At 42.9% G+C, this 22,258-nt stretch overlaps 2 protein-coding genes across 3 annotated transcripts in view; both read right to left on the bottom strand.

Annotated features, from left to right (window-relative positions):
- Positions 1–7,111: 7,111 nt before the first annotated feature.
- LOC133359832 (receptor-type tyrosine-protein phosphatase beta-like) overlaps positions 7,112–22,258 on the bottom strand; it is a 425,084-nt gene continuing 409,937 nt past the window's right edge. The window contains exons 1-10 of one of the 2 annotated variants that reach the window (XM_061578375.1): positions 21,548–21,693; positions 20,555–20,812; positions 19,151–19,491; positions 18,179–18,328; positions 17,269–17,476; positions 16,711–16,832; positions 14,374–14,482; positions 13,107–13,145; positions 11,014–11,139; positions 7,112–9,685 (exon numbers count right to left, since the gene is read on the bottom strand). In XM_061578375.1, coding sequence (XP_061434359.1) covers positions 9,565–9,685; positions 11,014–11,139; positions 13,107–13,145; positions 14,374–14,482; positions 16,711–16,832; positions 17,269–17,476; positions 18,179–18,328; positions 19,151–19,256 — 981 coding nt within the window. In that variant the 5' untranslated portion in view covers positions 19,257–19,491; positions 20,555–20,812; positions 21,548–21,693 and the 3' untranslated portion in view covers positions 7,112–9,564. Of the gene's footprint in view, positions 9,686–11,013; positions 11,140–13,106; positions 13,146–14,373; positions 14,483–16,710; positions 16,833–17,268; positions 17,477–18,178; positions 18,329–19,150; positions 19,492–20,554; positions 20,813–21,547; positions 21,694–22,258 lie in introns of those variants that run through there. The other variant, XM_061578374.1, reaches the window with a different exon arrangement.
- Positions 21,602–22,258, bottom strand: part of LOC133359886 (receptor-type tyrosine-protein phosphatase beta-like) — a 57,667-nt gene continuing 57,010 nt past the window's right edge. The window contains exon 20 of the mRNA XM_061578448.1: positions 21,602–21,772. Coding sequence (XP_061434432.1) covers positions 21,602–21,772 — 171 coding nt within the window. The remainder of the gene's footprint in view (positions 21,773–22,258) is intronic.

Below are 22,258 nucleotides of genomic sequence, written 5' to 3'. Positions count from 1 at the left end.
TTTAAGCTCACGCCAGGCTGGTGACTGTTTGCCATTCAATCAACCCTCATCTCCCGTCTCCATGGCAACACCTCCGGTGTCAGCGTGCGCAAACGGTGGACCCCGTTTGCACCTGATTTGCCCCTTACAACTGGTGGTTTGCCGGTGCAAATCTCACCTGTTTGCCCTCAGTTGCCCTTGGTTAACTGTGCGCACTGCGTATTTCTCTACACGACACATGCAAAAAGCACGCTCCAACTATCGCGCTCACGTAACACGCAAAACCAGTAATAGCCATATACCGGACACAGAGAGCCAATAAACTCAATGTCGAGGGATGAGATTATCTTTCACCTCGTCACGTTTTCTCTCTCGCCATAAGAAGATTCAATGTTCTGTTTGTCTGTTTCAACACGAGCCTTGAAGGGAAGCCGTTCCATACCGGCTCCTACTTGGGTAGTCAGCTCTAAAGTTTTTCACAGCCCTTTAATAGCCCGTATGGTGTCGGACGTCCTCAATATGCAAGCACGTCTCGATATACGTTGTTTCGCACACTCCCGTCGCCGACATTTTTTGAGGAACATAACGTAAAACGTCGTTTTTGACTCGGTTCAACTGAGCCGAGTCAAAAACATTGCACCTGCGTGCGTGCGTGTGTAGTGGGTTCTCAGCGAGACAGAGACGACGTAGTTGAGACACACTTCTAATTTAACCAAAGGGTGGTAACACAATACTTGAAAGGGTAACGGCCCCATCACCCGTACTCAATGGGAAACACCCCTAGCACTATCCCCTGACTGATCTACTCCCAGTCCTCTGCTAAGAGTGCTAGGGGAGGCTATCTGATCCGGCCCTGGTCAAGCACAGATCCCGGCACCCAGCCAACCAGACCGGCTTTTACAAGAGCATCGGTCCTGAAGCTCTTAGGGCCGCGCCACTGGCTTGCCCTGCCCGGCCTTGAGAAGGACAGCGAGCCAGGGGAGTTCCAGGGCCTATTTGCCGGTCTTCAGTCTTCACTGGTTTAAGCTTCACACACTGGACCTCGAGCCCTCCGGCTCCCCGCCTTTTATACGAATCGCCTCCGAGGGGTGGGGCTATGGGGGATCACAGCGCCACCCATAGCCCCCCAGGGTTAACCGTTGCGGACGTGGATGTTGACACCCCTGCGTGTGGGTGTAGACACCCCTGTGTGTTTGTTCGCTTCCCTTCCCGTAACCACCCCTACACGTGCATGGCAGTTAGTGCTACGCTCTGAGCCCGTCAACCTAACTTCAATTCCTGCTCACGGCCAACAACTGTGACGATCGTTTTCGATCAGTGTCTTCGACTAGGCTCAAATGAACTCGGCTCTTGTGAAGGGGTGGTGGTGGTGTGTGGAGGTACTGTACAACATCTTCGCAGTCCCAACGTTTCTCTCGCGTGCGTAGCTATCAGTGCTCGTTGTAATCGGCGCGGTCTTTCTCACAAAATATAGTCGCAAGCCTTCAACACAACTCATTCACTGCTCAAGGTAAGATCATAAAAAATGCAGGTTAAAGTAAAATCTTTTTTTTATGCTGTTTAAGATGCTGTGCTTTTTTACACAATGTTTTTTTTGTTTGAGTCATTGCTTTAAAATGTCATGTACTTTTCTATGAGAGGAAAACGCTTTAAAGTGCACAGGTCTGCTTTAAATGCTCATAAAAATGATTTTCATTTAATTGTTTGATAAGTGTAAATGTTGTTTAAAGGTTTTGAACTCAGAATTAGTTTTAATGTATACATTGTGTTGCACAGTATAGTACAGGTACTGTACCCATTCATTATAGTACCTGGTTTTCTATACATCTAAAGTACTATTTTGGTTGCTAAGTATGGAAGACAACATTCCATTAAGTTACGGTCCTTATCCCCCACCTTGTTCCATTGTTTGTTATGGGAGAAATTCCCCCGCTTTGCATTGCATTGGCAATATTCACGCTCTTACGGTCCCTATCATCCCACATTTAACATGGAATAGTATTCCTCAGTCCGGCCGTCACTTCGTCATTGATGTTTGACCACGTGACTTGTCCTGCTCAAGCCCCTCACTCACTTTTTTTGTAATACAGCGATACCTCGACTTTCGTCCACTTGACTTTTGTCATTTCGCTCTTTCGGGCCGTTTTCAATTACCGGAATACCTTGCTCTTTCGTCTGGTTAGGGACCAAAGCAGGGATGAATGTCAAAAATGGACGAATGTCAAAGCAGAGCCTTTATTTACTATTTTACATTAATCACAAAAATAAGCACAGTATGAGTACTGTACACATTTTCATAATCACGAAAATAACTATGAACACCGTACTATTATACTGTTATCACAAAATAACTATGAATTGTTTACAGTATAATCACAGAAATAAGTACCGCATTAATAATATATGAATAAACACAAATATAAAAATGCTCACTGAAGGACTATTCAATGACTGAACGAAAAAAATGGCGTGTGGCGCGAACGTCGTGGAAGGTTGGATGAAATCAGACGAAAGAGATAAGCACGTGGACGAAATTTGACATGCGGTTATAATTTTAAATGGCCCAAAGAGCGTAACGACTAAAGTCAAGTGGACGAAAGTCAAGATATCGCTGTATAACCACATATCAAGTCAGATCCCCTCCATATTACGCAAATTAGGGTGGTATAAAAGGCAACTAAAGAGCACTAAGAACAAGAATAAAAGATAGGTGGCACCAGCAGGAAGGCCTGATCCACTGCTGGAGTGTGAAGTGACCACATTCGAGCACACCAGGAAGACCCGATCCACTGCTGGAGTGTGGACAAACCACACCAGAGTGCACCAGGAGGGCCCAATCCACTGCTGGAGTGTGGGTCAACCACACCTAAGGGCATCGGGAGGGCCTGATCTACTGCTCAAGTGTGGTGGTATGACAGTGTCACTTGTCTACACGAGCAGGGTGGGGAAGTTGGGGGCGGGGGGGGGCACTACCCGACGCCTTGCCGGCTTGGCGAGAGCTGACCGGGAGTAGCCCCCTCGTGCACCATCATCACGAGACTCTCTACCATCATCGCGAAAATTTCTGCCATGCCGCCTGGCCGGGCCGCGGGCCCAACGCGAACGCACCCGGTGAGTCTCGCTCTCTCCCTCGGTGTCCTCTTCAACCTGGGAGTACAGCCCTTCCCCTGAGCGGACAGGGGCTGCTAGCTTCGTGGCCGGGGGCCGACTGGCAGTAGCTCGCCCCCATGCTCGGGGCGTAGCCCCACACCCGTCCGGCATTCCTAGACCTGGCTCTCGGTACCAGATTGTTAGGCCGACTTCAGGTCAAAGTCTCGGAGCTAAGCGTGGGAGTGGGGAGGGGGCTGGGGGTGGAGGAGTAGCCCTGAGCCGTAATTCGCCAAGAGCATAGCCCACCTGAGGGGTACTCCGAGTTCACTAGTGTATGCCAAAGACTCATGATTCCACACGTCCAGCTAGGAAACTACTCTGCACCTCGCATTCTCACACTAGAGTTAATAGTTCACCCTGCTTCGTGGAGTAGAAAGCTCCCATGTGACCATCACTTTATGTCGATGTCTCTATGCGTGTATTTACCGATATGAAACCTTACCCACGGGTGGGGATGGTAATATGTGTATCTCTCCACAGGGGTGGTGTGAACACAGCCAAGGTTGGCCCTTCGCGCCCATGGCGAATTTATACTTTTCCCACCTTTTTATGTACTCTGGCGGCACGGGGTCTAGATATATCGGGCCGTGTATCGTCTGGCCTGATAGAGGGAGATCGCTTTGTGCACAATACAAGTTACTTGGCGGTGGCCCCTCTGCGCACAACATGCACAATGCCTAAAGTTGGCTCCTTGTCCCACGTACATACCCCCCAATACCCTCTTCCACCCAAGGTTATGCGGCTTTCCCACGGCTCAGGGAGACGGCTCCTCGAGGTGAAGACCCTGTGCACGCCTCAATGGCGGCAGGGATGGTTTTCTAAACAGAGGCACTCATTCGGGCCGAGCCCTCTCATAGAGTTATCTACCAGCCTAACAACAACAGTCACCTGCACACCCACAATGCACCACCAACAATATGAAGACCAAGACGACACGGACTGCATAAAATGTTAATCTCTTACCTCGGCTTTGGCTGCGCATAGACGAACTTTCCGGGGTGACTCGCCCTGGTGTGCACAGCGTGGTGGCACTTGAACTCAGAAGGTGAGTATTCTCGAGGAACTCTTCGCCTTCTTTTTCGTCCACGCATAGCCACTATCCAGCGTACCCTCCTCCAGACTGTCCCGCTCATGCCCTGTGCCCCGCCCTTCATAGTTTACGCACACCCTTGGCCGTAGCATCCTGAATCGCTACCGATAGGGAAGGGAGCGTACGAGATTCACCAGCGACAATCACGTAACCCCGACTCTCCCCTTCCACCCTTTTCCCGCCTCCCTCAACCAGCTGCTAACTTTCAATCAACTTTTGAAGTACTACCAGGTGAGAAGCGGTCGTTCCCATGGGATTGGGTGCAGCCATTTGCTTTCTTCTGCTTCGGAACGCCACTTATTCGATCAACATTCAACCTCGAACATTAAAAAAACACATAGTCAGGCCTCCAACTTGGGGTGACTTTTCCTAAAAACCTTTGTCCGTGGTGCGGGAGATGGCGTTCCTAGCATTAACAGTGAGAGAGAGACCCACAAACAACGTCTCTCACATTCCGTTTGTCCCTACGTTGCCAACACAAGTACCTTAGTCCCCTGTGGTATCGTGTACCCATTTACATTTGTGTGGCTTCGATAGCAACTATGGGTATCTGCTTTTGTTAATATGCTACCGCTGTACCCCCTGGGGATTCTGCCTCATCCACATCTACAAGTAATGTGCAGCGTTCGGCATATGGCTCCACAACAGTGCAGGAAGTGTGGAACAGTGGCTCTGAACCTTTGTTGGCGACAACTGTACCCCCCTTTGTTTCAACCGAGTACCCCCTTGCCTGACCCTACGTGGTTTTGAGAAATAAATGTTTGAATAATGAACGTCAATATTTTAACCAATCATACGTTTTGTGAGGTAACCTAGCTTGCTAGTAACCGCAAGCGAATAAAACGATGCAATGGAAGCTCTGCAAACGTGAACGTAATTTGTTCGCGTTGTGGTTATCCTTGGAAACCAACATTGTTTACAATCAATGAGTTTAGAAAGGTATTTTTTATCGTCCTTTGTTATTATGATAGGTTACTATCACAACCCCCTCGTTCAAGTTGATACTGAAGTGCAGAGGCGGGCCTTCAGGGCCAGCAACGCCTTCTCTGCTGGCCTAGAGATTGTCAGAATCAGAAAATTATATTTTTATAATTTAACATAAATTATCATTAATGCTATATGTATTTTACAAAGTTCTTTCTCATCAGTCTATTAATGTAATTTTATTCTTACTCTTATCTCTCAGTTGTGCTGCTTCCAGTGCAGCTCATAAATTAGAACTTTTATCCAATCAGATGTTCCACCTGTGCTGTCTCCGCCTCTTCCGGATGAAAAATCTACCCTGAAGGCCTTCAGAATGTCGAGTGAATCCCCTATGCTGTTGAAGCAAATGGGGACGATGTTGTGGTCATATTTTTGAACAAATCAGGTTTCGAGTGTGCATTGTTGGGCGTATTTAGCTGGCCTCGCCGCCTACTGTAGCATTTTTCGTGTGGCGTGATCAGAGGGCCAGTTAGCTAACTGAAGTAAAATTAGCTAGCACGTAAGGTAGCATCATCTAAGATTTATTATAAAAAATCTAAACGTCTATTTAAACGTTTAGATTTTTATATGTAGTGCCTTAGATTTTTTTTTGTGGGGAAGCCTGTTGAATCCTGATTGTGTTATTTGTGTTTTACAGCATTTTTTCTTGCTTGGTGGTCGTATGAGATAATGTGACCGGTTGTTGTGAGTTTGTTCTTGTTTCTTTGGTAATTACATTGATTTGGGCTATGCGATGTCAATTTGTGATGCAGCATCCTGTCATACCGCGTAATAGTGGTATAACCTTGATGGTTTCAGTCACCATGTATTCATGTCTCTGCAATTAGTGTATTGTAACTCTCATAGGTGTTGAGCCCCCTGTTAAATCACTTTATTTTATTCGATAAAGGTTACTGTCACTGCGAATATGGGCTGGTTATGTCGAATGATAATAGCCTATAACCCTAGTGGCATGGTGAGGTTATGCGAAGGTGGTTTAATTGCGGGAGGATAGCACTGAAGGCCTAGGCATAAAATACACGGCCTGCCACTTCTCAAGTGGCTGAAAATAAGTGCAGCAATCGAGTGTGGCTAAGGCCTTGTAGTCTTTTTATCAGTGAAAAGTGAGCAGTAGCTCTCTACAAATGTTCACTCACAGCTGCCAAGTTCAAGAGTTTTTCCAGGTAGTACTCTGTGGCACATTAGGAATGGACCACTCTTTTAATAAGTCCTTATGTGATCTGCAGTACATCATTGCACGTGTGTACATCCGCATGTGATGACTGCGTCGGGCCTGTGGGGGGGCTGGCAGGGTTAATGATTAACCGGACATGGACACCAGTCACATGGTTAATGGCGACTCGGTGAAGATTACTGCGTGTGACACACGTGCTGTTGCATTCTATAGATTCACCACAATAAATGTGTTTGCCCTCGATTTGGAGCACCTGCTCAACGTCCTTCATTTCGTGTGTGCAACATCACCAAGGTGCTCCTGGCCACTCTGGGACTCTCAGTCACTGCTCTCCCCATTTATGGCCCTGGAACAACTCGTCCCCACTTCGGATAAGCTTTGTCCTCTCTCCCCCTCCTGGCTTCCCTCACCGTTTCAAACATAAAGCATATGTTATTATCAGAACATGTTTGTTTGTATGTTTTGCCACAAGTATGTGTGGTTTAAGCACGACTTGATGACTTGCAACAGGTGTCTATTTGGGGGTTGAACATTTTAACACCCGTTAAAATGCCAGATAGGGTAAAGCCTATTATATTCTACATCATAGACCTCAACCCACGATGTTTTAAATTGTACCGTGTGTATATGTGCATGTGTTCGATGTTTCGGTCTGTTTTGTATGAGCAAGTGCTTTTACGCTAAATTGACTATATTTAAAAAAACAAATTTCTTCCAATAGTTTTGCGGTAGTTATACACTTTATTTGAAATTGGTTCAAGGATTCCGCGATCTCCAAACTCAAAGGCATATGGGAAAACTGTAGTTTGGTTTACAGTTGTTTTAACCTTTCCTAATACTTTGCACTCTTATCGTGTTTTGTATTGTTTGTTGTAACGTTATTACCCGCCCCCTATTGGACATCTGTGAAATAGAGCCTTATATCTTCTTGGTTCTTTCGGTAAAGTCACGTAGAAGGGAAGTAATAAAATAATAAAAATAAAACGTAATAAAATAAAAAGACGCTGTCGCCTCGACAGACCTGGTCTTCACCTGAGGACGGCTGCTTGTGTTGTGTCCGAAACGTCGTGAGAATTATTTTATTATGTTTTATTTTTATAATTTTATTACTTCCCTTCTACGTGACTTTACCGAAAGAACCAAGAAGATGAATCCCTGCAGTCATGAAAGCTTTTAATCGAAATAGAGCCTTATACCTTATCGGTTTCCTCTTGTAGTATAGATTTTTACGATTATGTAATACGACACTCCCTCCTTTTCTGTTATGTTACCACACATCAACCCAAGCAATAAACAGGAAGTATTGCGAATGTAAATATTATTAACATTGTCGAGCGTTTAAATATACTTTGCACAATACATTTTTTTAATGAAAAAAAATGTGTAGAGGAAAGGATTTCCTGTATTTCTAAGATGGCATCAAACTGCGTATCATGTACTGTTTATAGCGGCCTCCTAGAGTGAATTTTCTGATTAACAACAATTTGATAGCAGCTAAAACTCACAGAAAATGAGCTCTCGCATTCGTCCTTGCATGTCTCTCATGGGGAAGTGTTTCTTTGTGAAAAAAAAGGAAATTGATGCGGGTGTCAATAAAGTTTATGAGGACATGAAAGCAGATACTCCTGATTATAGCCAAATACCTGTCATAAAGAAGTATAACATTTAGACATTAAGTCACAATTTTAATGGGAAAAATTCACGTGTATATAATTAAGGTGTTTAATTTACTCCCATTTACCTTAACATTTTATAGAACTAAACCTACACATTAACTTTAAACCAGCTGTATTATATAGTGGATACATATTAATTACATGGTAAATACAAATAAAGTACATGGTGATCCTTAAACTAAACTATTTTTATTTTACCAGACAAGGCCCACTGAGCTTTATAACTATTTTTAGAAGCGATCTGGTTATCACAATTGATAGCTCAATGTAATTGCTTATCATTTGGACATTTATAGCAGCCAAATACTCTAAATGCGTGATGTCGATTCTAAAATGTGGAAGGCAAAATCGGAGGACTTTGAGAAAAATCTACATGACCACGGAGAGAACACGCAAGCTCCAAATATACAACAGGCTTCAGGGTCGGGATCGAACCCACGACCTCCTGTATACCAGGCAAGGTAGTTAACATCTCCCCACCTTGGCACACCATTGATGTTAAAAGAGTACCATGACACATCCAATGGGTAAAATGTATTAATTTTAACGCGAAATTTGCAGAGGATTTGGGTTTTATCATTTCAAGTGATTGTGAAAAATGATCGATTACTTATAATTTTGATAATTATTACTGATCCTCACATCCTGTGTGTCATCACCATGTAGCCACAAATGAGTCTGACATGAAACCGATAATCTTAACAAAGAATAGCAACAGATTAACACTCTATAGATGAACTCCCGTATAGGCTATGTTGGTAAGTAATGCATATATATTTATATCGCCAAATGTGTTGATTCTAGGTTAATGTGTTATATTTATAACACGTTAACCCAGAATCAAGACCCGACGCAGACGATCCATGGCTTTAATTTTCCACGAAAATTATGGGCACAACCCCAAAGTGAATCCACACAAACAATGGCAGATACGGTTACTTTAAGCACAATTGAAAATAAAAACTCTCCGGTAGTGTGTACCTGTGTTCACCCAGAGTAGACCACAGAAGGTATGACTCTTCAATGCCCAATTCACAAATACGAAGGGGGGAGGCATCATCAGAGCAGTACAATCCACGACATCTGACACAATCATCTGGCTCAACCACCTCAACGTAAAATTATAGTTGTTACTCTACACCTACATCAACCATTCGAAGCAGACGCCTATAGATTTCCAGAGACCATTACACTTGCATCGGTACCCTTAGACTAGTACAGATACCCGATACAAGCACATATCTATAAGCTCAGCTGCAAAAATGCAGAGCAGTTTTTGCAAGATAAATATTTGTTCTCGAATAAGTGCAATGTCGGCCCGCTGGTGGCATTATAACAATATCACACCTGATAAATTTGTACCTGGCACGAATTAATTAACCTTGAGTACAAGGTAAAATTGACCTTAATATGAACCCAGCACAGGGAAGGTCTGGTTCATGTTTTGAAACATAGTAGAGGAGCCGTTTTTTTTATATCGAACAGGAGGAGGTGGAGAGTGACTTGAATGGCTATTTCACATTGACGTATGCATTGTCGGGGGCGAGATAGGTGGGATCGGAACTGCCCACGGTCTTGGCATCATCTTCTGTCTTCGACGGTGCACCCGAGTCGTGGTTCTCTTGGCGTTTACTTGAATAAGATTAAAAGAAAACGTTTGAGCACGATGAGTTAACACACATGTAACAAAAACTATGTATCTGTATTTTTATAAAGCGCCACTCACAAGTATAGATACAATCAATCTAAGCGAAATAGTATGCTGATAATAACAATATATTAATAATAACATGCATTAAAAAAATCTAAACAATCGGGACATTTTATTTTTATGCGAATTATTTTAACAAGCGCCCGTAATTTTGATCAAGGCAGTCACCTGTCTAACACACTTGGACTGTGCCCTCGCCTTCTCTCTCCCCCTATCTCTAACCCCTATCTCTACCCCCTCCCTCCCCCCATTGTCTAACAAACTTGGACTGCGCCTTCAGCTCCATCTCTACCCCCCACTTCCCCTCCCCTGTCTCTCCCCCTCCCTCCCCCCATTGTTTAACGCACTCGCTTTACTTGTACTTCTAGTGCTTTGCTCCTACATTGGTGCTGGCTGCCCCGCCCATGCTGTTCACGCCGCACAGCTTTGTTCACTCTGAACGCCCTTGGAAGCAGTTGCTTTTGGAGGGTTTCTCTCTTTTCTCTCCGCCTGATGAAGACCGCTTGTGTTGCGATCGAAACGTCGTGGTTTTTTGCTTTTATTTTAAATTTAAATTTTTTTTAATTAAATTTTATTTGCTATCTACGTGACTTTCTCAAAAGAACCAATAATATGAATTCCTGCAATAACGAAAGTTTTAAATCGAAATTTTATGTTGTATTTAGAAGGGCTTCAGAGATGATGAATTCCGATACAAATATAGTCGAACCAACGCCATATATACTACTAAAAAAATATTACAATTACTTTTTAAAAACTTAGAATCTCATAAATTGTCCTCAAACTCATGCTCTTTTTGGCTCTTAAATCAGGAAATATCAAAAGCTCCACTTATTAAAAGAGTTCTACAATGTATGGACGTTTTGAAGGTGTGTTAACTTCAAAAGTAAAATCGTTATTTTCATTTGTGTTTTTTTGCATTCTGGAAGAGTCAAATATAAAAGTCCTGCTAATAAATTGATTTGAATTCGATTTTTATTTTAAAATCGACTATGCCTGAATGAGAATGTGATACGAGTAACATCAAGTCACATTTTTATTGGATCTTAAATAATTATTTATTTTAAATTGTAATTGTACAGTGTAAATGTCTCTAACAAAAATAAAGTGTTACCCATATAATTGTTCATTGCATAAACTAGACACTTACACCCATGGTAAGCATGATTTTCACTCGTGAAAAATTGGATTACATATACTAATAGCAAATTACGTGTCAATTTTATGTAATTGTGACTTTTCCACGTACCCATTATCCAGATCTTCATAAACTGAGTCGTCAGAATTCATGTATTCATTGTCGGCCTTATGACTTGCATCACCAACATCCTTTTTCATGCCACTTGGTATAGCCGGGAGTTCATCCCATTTTCTTGTGCTATAAAAATAAAATGGCATTACAATATATTGCTGAACATTTCTTTTTATTCCAACATGCAGGCAATGTGCAAAACGTACTTTTTTTATCGGAAAGGTAGCTAAAACTCATGTTGCCCGCCTCAAAACGCAACCGCACGAACCACTTCGCTTGTCACTCCATGCCTGTTGAGTTTTAATGTTTGTACTTTTTCCCCTTATGAATATAATTACTTAATTATTAACTTCAGAAATAAATACTTTAATCGTGTTCTTATTTGTCGAGACGTGTCTACAAATAGACAGTTTACATCAATGGAAGCTCCTGGCCTCCAACTGTGATTTACGGAATTTAATTGTTTTAGCCCATTGCAGTGTTTCCAAAATTGCTATTTTAAAAAAATGCCATTTCATGAGGAAGCCACTGGAGCCATGCACTTTTTAAAAACTAAATTGTAAACTAATTTCTTTATAACTGCGTTTTTTGTTTAGTTTGTGCCCCCCCCCCACACCTCTGATGAGCACCGTTGAATACGTACGATATGAAAGAGGTTCAACATGTGTACATACATACAAAAGTGGGAGATTCTCAGTGGTGAGCACATACGATTCGTCGATGAGACAACCAGTGCATGCAGGTACTAAGACACCAACACGTGAATAATGCCACCGCTAATTTTAGAAATAATTTAAAAAGCAAACAAAATCTAACTTCACCGCCACTTTTTCATTACTGCAGGTCACTGCGAGCTGCCTAAGTGACATTAAACCATGCTGAGCATTATTGATATATTCAGTGTACTGTGTATGCCAACGACTCAAATAGAATTAGTGTTTTCCTGTAAGACACTGGTTGTTATTATAACACTGGTCACACTTTTTCTGGCATAAGGTATTCCAACGGTTTTAAGGTAGTTTTGTGGTGCTGATTCTAAATCTGGCATCAGTTTCTGTCAATCACATCAGGTTTTTGAGATATCATATATTTGCATTTTCAATAAAAACTGGAGAAGAAAAATATTAAATAAATGTGGATATCTACATAAAATTATATTATAAACACACTATCCTAAAAATACAGCACCATATTTTAACACTAAAGCAGTCACTGACTCGCAACAACTTGCAATCATAAGTGACAGAGTTAATTTCTCGGAAAATCAATGAAAATGGGGTATGCCGATAGCATAAAAATTAGATGTGATAGAGCAAATCTGAGATCAAATTTGGAATCAGCACCCTGAAATTAGTCTAAAACAGCTGCAAAAGTCCAGGCCAGAATGACCGGTGTAATATATGCTGATAATCACAAATGCTATACAAGACACAGAAGCAAACTTTCATTAACTGTTGAAAAAAATGTTTCAATCTATTTTATAAATTAACTTAAAATATAATTTAATAAATGGAAGCGTATACACTTTTATTTTACAAGGTAAGGCCCAGTGAGCAATGTAGCTATTTTTCAGAAGTGACCTGGCAACGAATGATAACTCAACAAAGTAACGTATCAGGGGGGAATGGAAAGCAGCCAAATGTTCCAGTGTAAACGCATTTTTCCAAATTTGGAGGGAAAAACCAGAGGGCCTGGAGAAAAATCCATGCTACCATGGGCAGAACATATCAACTCCAAATATTCAGGCGTCAGGGCCTGGATCGAAGCCACGACCTGCTGCAAGGTAGTTAACATCTCGCCACCGTGGTGCCGTAAAAACATGAATATGTTTTATGACCATGTTTACGTAAATAAATATGAATATGTTAAAAAAATGTCTTTAAAAATGTCCACAGGTCCCGATATCTTGTGGAAGAGAGTTCCATAGTCTGAGGGCTACAGGGGAAAACGCGTGGTCACTAGTCAACCAAATCCTCGTCCTTGGAATGCAGATAATATTTACATCTCCAGATCTCTGAGACATAAGGGGGCTGGTGAAGGGGAGCGAGATGAGTGGATGGAACAAGCGGATAAGAGGAATGAATACTTATCTAGTTTGCTGTGTGGAATCAGGTCTCTTGAAACAGTTCCTGTAGAAATAGGGAAATGTTGGGAACATTTAACCAATAAGGAGACTACTAGGTGGACAGACACACAGATGAATGGACAGACAGAAGCAGTGATAGGTCTACGAACGAACCGAGTTCCAAGCGTTAAATCTGAGCAGATGCCTGTATTTATAACTGGGCTCGACCCAGTTGGCAATGACTGCACAAAAACCTGACAACATAAATTTACTTCTGTACTGGTTATAAATTCTAGCTCTGACAATTACAAACTCAGTCATAAACTGTCCTAAACACAAATATATACTCGATTATATTTCAGGCAATGGCGTTTCTTTAAAGCACTTAGGTGAAGAAGGTCCATTATCCAAAACGTCATCTATTGTATTCCCTTTTAGAGCAGTGGCAATAACAAATGCATTTAGTTTTTGCTATCTTGTGAGCTACTGCCAATGCAGTATCACAAACAAACTATTAAAATAATAGGTTTGAATGTCATGTGGTGAATATTGCTAATTCCGCAGCTGAGTGAGTAGGAATCTGCTGCCCCCTACTGTGCGACTCTGTATAGAGTAGGGGGCAGCCGCGCTAATCGGAGGTGCAGGGGAAGGACAATAAACTAAACGCAAACATAAGTTTAAGAAAATAGTTTGTCAACCGCGATCATTTTAAAGTGCAAAGCTCCAGTGGCTTCCTAATATCGGATGGAAGAGCGTTCTAGACGGGTGCAGAAGTGCATCCAAAAGTGCACGATGCAGTGACCGTGTTTTTTCATAGACCAGCCAAAAGCCGCTGCTGTTACAAGGATGACCGGAGTGTGTCTGACTCAGATATAACTTTAAGAAATATTGGACGTAGTTGTGTGATATATATATTTCCCGCAGACCGTTGTCTAACACGGGATGATGCACCACTCTACGAGAGATCCGAACAGATAATTTGTCTCATGACGAAACATCGAAAGCACTATTGAAATAACACTGCAGGGAAAAACACATCATCACCAAAACGTAATGAATCACTTCATTTAGGAAAGCAGAGTTGGATATTTACAATGAAGCTGCGTGGATTAAGATACACTCATCAGGGTCTCGAAGGATTGGCAAATAACCCCACAATCCGTGCAGTGTGGACAGGTCTTCATCCAGCAGTGAATTGACCAATGGTTGTTCATGTACACCTGTGACCAAAGTTGATATCGCAGCGAATGTCAGGTTGGCAGCTGTGCTGTGTGTGTGCGCTCAGAACGTACAGCCGCTCCCGGCGTACGTAGAGTAAGACCCCTCCAACAATGATCACCAATGCTCCCAGCACACCTCCCACCACACCTCCCACCACAGGGCCAACGATGCTTCCCGAGCCTGATAGGGAAGAGAAAGGGGAGACGAGCGGCATTAGTGATGTGTCGAGACCGAAAACACTCGAGATATAAAAAAAAAAATTGGGGTTAGATTGCATAAATATGAATGTCGTTTAACCCGAAACAGCCAATTAGTAAGCATTTTCACGTCAACAAAACGTGCCAATCAATTACTAGTTCAGCAGTAAGCAGTTGTGTATGGAGAAAAAACCCACAACATTTACAATTCGAGTACAAAGTTTCGCGACGGCCAGATTCGTCGAACCTAACTAATTGGCTGTGTCGGGTGGTGGCGGGTTTAACGACATTCATATTTACGCAATCTAACTCGAAAAACACCCTTATGAACAATATTGGTCGCGAAAGTACTACTATTATTCCTGACCCCCCAGCGTGTGGTGCCACCACCTCGGGTAACCCACTCATCGTCATAAACCCGAACCCTGCTCCTGACTCACCCACCTACTCTACCTGGTCCTGACTCACCCACCTACTTACCTGGTCCTGACTCACCCACCTACTTACCTGGTCCTGACTCACCCACCTACTCTACCTGGCCCTGACTCACCCACCTACTCTACCTGGTCCTGACTCACCCACCTACTCTACCAAGTCCTGACTCACCCACCTACTTACCTGGTCCTGACTCACTCACCTACTTACCTTTTCCTGACTCACCCACCTACTTACCTGGCCCTGACTCACCTACCTACCTACCTGGTCCTGACTCACCCACCTACTTACCTGGTCCTGACTCACCCACCTACTTACCTGGTCCTGACTCACCCACCTACTCTACCTGGTCCTGACTCACCCACCTACTTACCTGGTCCTGACTCACCCACCTACTCTACCTGGCCCTGACTCACCCACCTACTCTACCTGGTCCTGACTCACCCACCTACTCTACCAAGTCCTGACTCACCCACCTACTTACCTGGTCCTGACTCACTCACCTACTTACCTTTTCCTGACTCACCCACCTACTTACCTGGCCCTGACTCACCTACCTACCTACCTGGTCCTGACTCACCCAACTACTCTACCTGGTCCTGACTCACCCACCTACCCTCTTCTCTCCCCCACCAGCCCCTTCACTGGAACGAATTTACCCCTCAACATTAAGCAGTCATCTTTGCTCATTCACTTCCGCTTAATTCTCTACATTTGTCAGCACCCACTTGTATATGGCCTCACGTAACCATTTTCGTGGCCCACGCAGTAAGTGACGCTCTGCTCTCTCAGACACTGGCCCTGCTGCTTACCCCTCATTGTCCAGCATCCCTGCCCACTTCTCAGTTTTCTCAATCTTTTTAAAATGCTTCGGAACACTGGCAACAGCCTTTCTGGAACCGGGACCGTGTCGGCCCAAGAAATAAATAACAGAGTTTCGATGAAATCATTTCATATAACAATGCACATTGTAAATGGTCAATATTTTACACGCACTTTTGTTGTGCGTACTGATGAGTGCAGTGCTCAATGAACCTGGTTGCCCGAGTTGAATTCCCGATTACAGTTCATGTCAGGGGTCACTGATGTCTGAACCGGTCCTGTCCTCTACCCCCGTTCACCAACGCGCATTGATCAGTGTGGTGAAACGTGGCCAAGCAACTCCCACGTGTTGTGAGACATGGCCACGCAACTCCAATGTGTGGTGAAACATGGTCAAGACAGTGTTGGCAGGCCTTCAGCCATGAGCATATTAAGCTTGATCCAATGGCATTTGGTTTGCTGGAGACTGTACAATTGTGACTGGTTTGTAGTGAAGATGCAAGATGGTCTAAACTAAGTCCGAGTTTTCATAGCATCATTGACTTCACGTCTAGATTTCATACTCTTACCACAAATTACCAGTGATATCTTACTGATCTCATCATGAAGCATAAATCATCACGCAAACTCAGGTCATTCTCACAGCAGCAGCTGCCTTTGGGTAGTCATCGAACAATGATGACCAACGCATCATTGCGGCATTTTCAGATGCCCTTGCGGCCGTCCTGAACGCTTCTACTTCTGATATTAGAAAGTCACTGGACCTATGCACTTGAAAATCGTCTAATTTGAAAACTAATTTCTTTGGAAAAAAAGTTTCTGTTTAGTTTGTTGTCCTTTCTCCGCACCTCCAATTACCACAGTTTGCTATGTAGGGTGGAAAATAAGTTCAACATAATACTGAGCTGATTGGATATGCTCTTATGCTGAATGGCAGTAATTGGGAATACTTACTTCCGATGACACTCAATAATGTCATGAGTGGTAGAGAGAAGCGTGTGTCCGTGAAGATGGCTACCCCTCCAGCGCGGACAGAGCGTACGTTTGGGAGGTACGTGTAGACACGGAAACTGATTCTGAATGGTGACAATGGGAAAGGTGGAAGAACAACACAAGAATAGGGGCAGGAGTTTAGACAACTTATGGGTGGGGAAATATGCATCCATGGGTGGTGTATACAAGAGGTGCTTGAGAGGTCATACCTCCCCCATATGCCTTTTATAAGGCTTGTCATTGCAATTGCATAACATGGCACTTGTGCCAGGCTAGGTGCATTTTTAGCAGCAGAACAGCGTGGCAGATTCTCTCATCGGCAGCTGTCAGATTGAGGAAAACTGCACCGGTTTAACCACTCCAATTTACATATGTGTTCTATATAGGTCTGGTCAAGGCTCCTGCTCTTGCGACCACGTGATGTCACCATCCTTATGGGAACATCGCATAAACATTTCAGCGGGGTTTTAATTCGTTGAAATAAGCTCACAGAAAAACTCACGCAGGCGAGGGACATACCTGTAGGCAGTGTTTTGCTTTAAGGGGCCATTGGAGAAGCTGCTGCTCGTTCTGCCGGTACCAATTTGGACACTGACGACGGAGTTGGGGTTGGAGCACTCGGAGGGGTAAACACGATCGTCCACCTGGTACACGTTCGTGCTTCCACTCGCATATTCTGAGTACGTGCTCAGAGGCCACCTCTTCTCTGGACTCTCGCTGCTGGTACCTGTGTAATGGGACAGAGGGAATCAGTGGATTCCTTTTTTACATTATTAAAAGGTTGTACGCACAGTTTCCAAAATGAATCCTCAATGGTATACTTAATTGCACGTGAAATTTTGCACTTTAGATTAAAAATGTGTATATACTACGTTTTCATAACTAACAATTTCAACTCGAAGATGGAGAATGACTCATAGAGGTGCAAGGAGGAACCACAGACAATATGGAAATGCAGCAGCATCCAGGAAGTCATCTGGTATCAATTTCAGACCCAGACACCACCCCATGTTAGCTCTACAGTCCTCTGATTATTAAGGTTTAATCTGTCAATAAATGAGTGTTTACATCCAGGAGGAAACCAGAGCAGCCAGAGAAAACCTACGTAGGACAAGAACATTCCATACAGATGCCTTCTCCTGGCCAGCGAGGGTATGGTACCACGAGGTTAATGGGTAGGGCGTTTCACCACACGGAGTGATTCACCAACCCTTGCCCCCACTGTTGTGGATTACAGGCATGCATAGCTACCAAGGCCTGGATAAAGAAAAATCGTGGAAGATACAGGTATTGATGCCGCTACTTCTCGTATATTTAGCAAGCACTCTAATGTATTATTTCATTCCCCCTGGTAAAAAAGTTAACTATCATTTGAGTCGTGCATGAATGACGTGACTGAGCCGTATTCATGGAATGTCCATTGCGTTACCCTTGGACTGCTTGACGATGACCGTGTAGTACTTGAGGTCGCCGTTTGTGTTCTGGAACCAGCTGCAGCTGAAGGAGATTGTTAGGCTGCTCGGTGTCACCTGGTTCTGCACCGTCGTGATGTACACCGTCTCCGAAACGGGTGGAGGAGCTACCCACATGAGCACGGCAGGTTTGGAAATGAGTACAAGTACACAGACTGTCGTAATTTAGAGCCATTAGTTAATCATCTACTGGATGAAGGCATGGACATTGCTTGACCATACTTTCCATGCTGGAGGAGCTAGCAACAGTTCAGTTACTAATATTTACCATAGCCAGAAAATGCATGTTGGGAGGGTCGCACTATTCGTAGCACAACACCCTAAATACGGTGCCCACTTCTCCAACCTAACAAGTGAGGCTTTAACAAAAATCCCTTGTAACCGTTTTTGAACAGCCAGTCGTCAGAGCAAGTGCTCTCAATGAGCAGCCATTTAAAGGGTCGCACTGCTCACAATGGAGTTGGTAAGGCCACTCCCCGAACCAGCCACTTTTTTCCCTCCCCAGTGCTATACGTATGTAAGTGCACCGTACGTAGCCAATCATGCTAAATCGGAGGTGCAGAAGAAACACTTCAGCAGGTCGTAATTTAAGGTACAGGCGAGTAAAGCAAGGCCCAGAACTGAACTTAAGTTGTTGGGTGTACGATGACAACTTTGAACTGTTTAGAAAAATACCGCGTACAAAATGGTTGTTACTGGCAGGTCAGAAAGTTATGAAACGGTTAAGAAATTAAAATGACTGTTACAGGTTAGTTTGGGTGGATGGGTGCCTGGACCTGGACCCCCTGCTACCAGACCATTCCACCCGATTGTGTCCAAAATGCATTACAAACATTTATGATGGAGAGACAGATGGATTTGCTCATACATTTGGTACAAAATACAACAATCACAACCACTCATGTTCCAAAAAAAAAGTATGAACTCACCGCTTACGATCTTTGCTTTTCCTTGTAGAGTTTTACTGAACAATTTTCCTGAATAGGTGGTGATATTGACCAAGTATTCAGTGTTCCGCTCCAGACGTCCAAGCATGGCAAATGTTAAATTTGTTCTTCCATTCCCCGAGGCTCCGTAATTATTTCATTCAAAGAATACATGGTATAGACTTCGAGGCTATTGTTGAAGATGCCTACGGACTGCAATAGATCATTGCCGTTGATCACTTCCAGGTACAGCATGCTCCATACACCGTCGGGGAGAGACCAACTGCAGGAAATATTCTCCGTGGAATACGGAAAGCAAGAAAAGTCTCTGACAGATGCTGGATCTGGGGGTAAAAGGTTGGTGAATGGGGTAGTTTGGGGGGGGGGGGGGGTAGGAGATGAAAGATTGCTGAAGATGAAACTTACTGCTGATATTACCAATGAACATTAATCAAACCCATTTGATTCATAACACAGTCGCAAAAACAATTGAGACATTGCAGGGGCTCAGTTATGAGCATGTGTGTGCATGTGAAACACAGTTGGCGCCTAAATTTGTCGACTACATTGGCAATGCGGCCGTGCCAACATTGGCCCCGATTCCCCTCAGTGCTCGTGTTTACTAGTCCACCTCTTCTCCAGGTCTTCTGGTTTCCCCCTCCATTTATAATCATATGTTTAGAGTATTTTGCTGCTATAAATGTCCACATGATGATAAGCCACTTCGTTTATCCATTATGATTGCCAGGTCGCTTTTGAAAAAAGGGCTACACAGCTCAGTGGGCCTTAAATGGTACAATTAAACTAGTTTATCGTTGTGCGTGTCGAGGTTACATCTCTGTATGATGATAGATAACCGGGCCTTTTCTCGTGTGGCCCCCTGGCTGTAGAGTTCACATCCCCTGGACGTTCACTATGCTGACTCCCTAGCTTTATTTAAATCGTGCCTTCATACGCACTTATTTTAAACAAAATTTTCTATTCCTTAAATCTTTTAGTTTGAGGTTAGATTTTATTGGGTTGAGCCTGCACGTGTGTTTGTTTTGTACAGCGCCTTCTGACCTCCAGGAGCAAGGTGCGTTAGCAGTGTAAATTAATATTATTAAATAATTATTTCCAGGATCAAGGATTACGTTTGCCTACTTTAAATCAGCCCAAATCACATCCTTACGTGTTTGTGACTTACTTGTACCAAAAGAGAATACTGGCCTGTCAAAATGACCAGTGTGAATCGTGTATGTCTATTTTAAATCCAGGGGAAATGGCTGCATTACATGGTGGTGAAAGTTTTCAATATCAAATAATGTAATACAGTATATTACACACAATGTACTTGTGATATATAATAGCATTCAAACTATTGTCTAAATTAATATAGTCCGATCAACAGACTGTATAGGTACTTACAAGTTCTGTCCATTATATATGCCCAATATGAGACAGACCCATCGGAAGCCTGCACAGACACGGAGTAGTTCATTCCAGGAACCAGGCCAGTAAATGTTGACGAGTTTGAGTAAATCGGGAATGTTGTAACCAAGTTTCCACTGTCAGTCTCTCTCAAGTAGGCCCAGTAGGAGAACGAGTCTGGGAGATAAGTCGTTCCTGAGACTGTCATGGTCGTGGTAGTCTTGTTGGTGATGGTTAAAACGATGTAACTTGACACTGAAATGGCCACATGCAAGCAATACATTTTTATGGCATGTTTTAGTTATTTTACAATGATTAAAGTGAAAAATGAGGAAAGACCAATTGCAAAAATAACACAGCATTTTGTAAGCAGGGACGACACTAACCTTTGAGAATATAATCATCTTGTTAATAAATGTATTAATAGATAACATTTGCTGTCATCTTACCAGATCACATTTTACCAATGGCGAAATTTCTCAGTTAAAATGTAAACATTTTGTTAGAAATCACTTTGTTTTCAAAAATGTTCTTACAATTGATATGTTCTGTTCCAAATAAATTTCTATGAACAATTAATATATTTTCCATCAGGGTCTAATCTGTTTGTTCTTCAAGTTAGTTTTTATCACCTTTTTAACGTAACATTTATGTCGTCATAATTCAATGACTGAGCCATTTTTTCCATACACATATATGTCCTACATTGTTAGTAAATAGGTAGGTTAAAAAGAGGGCATTATTAGACACAATTCATGCCCAAAATGAAACTTCATGCATGATCGAAATTATAATGTCCTTGAACATGATGGGTCTATAATATAATTAACAATGAATATATATATTCTTGGTTATTTCGGTAAAGTCACATAGATAGAATAAAAAAATGTAATCTACGTTACTTTACCGAAGAACCAAGAATATGAATTCCTGCAGTCACGAAAGTTTAAAGTCTAAATGTAATGAATATATAACCAGGCAAAAACTCACAGGTCGTTCTGGTAATGATAGCGGATGGTTGGTAGTAGATGCCACTATAAGCCGTTACAGAAGCATCATAACTTCTACCAGGAACCAGATCAGTAAATTCTTTTGTTTAAGTGTGGACACATTGAAGAGCTTCACTGCTGTTGGGTTGTAAGTTTCATTTAAATAGACCACGTAGTAGTCAACGTCTGAAGTTGGAGCCACCCATGAGACCATCATGCTGTAGGGCTGGTGACGGTGGATGGTGACATTGACTTGTGGAGAACTGCAATGTAAAATAAACGATGAAACAGACGAATTGCAATAGATACTTGCGGCATTGACTTAAGCCACTAAAGTGGCATATAACACGATGAATATTTATTTTAATATGCACATTTTCTTGTCAAATTATTGATTTGAAAAGTATGTAACTTAAAATGGAAATGTTAAGCAGAAATTTAGGCAAACAATTGCCATGCAGGCATCCCTCGCATTGCACATTCCTCCCCCCACTCCCAAAGCGCGAATGTGGAGCTACGTAATTAACTTGTTAGGGACATACTTCACACTTACGCTATTGGGTTTCAGTTACGCGCTGAATAAAAAATGAACTTGTAACAAGTAAACCCGTAAAAACAAAGTTTTTCACTATAAATCCTTTATATGCGTGGCGGCTAGAGTCCTCTCGTCCTCTGGCTTGAGATGGCTGCCACCTATGGGTCAGATGATTGT

Source organism: Lethenteron reissneri, chromosome 66, assembly GCF_015708825.2.
Source record: "Lethenteron reissneri isolate LAM-NWPU_2019-01 chromosome 66, ASM1570882v1, whole genome shotgun sequence".
In the NCBI taxonomy this organism is placed as follows: domain Eukaryota; kingdom Metazoa; phylum Chordata; class Hyperoartia; order Petromyzontiformes; family Petromyzontidae; genus Lethenteron; species Lethenteron reissneri.
This window is presented reverse-complemented; position numbering and strand designations above follow the sequence as displayed.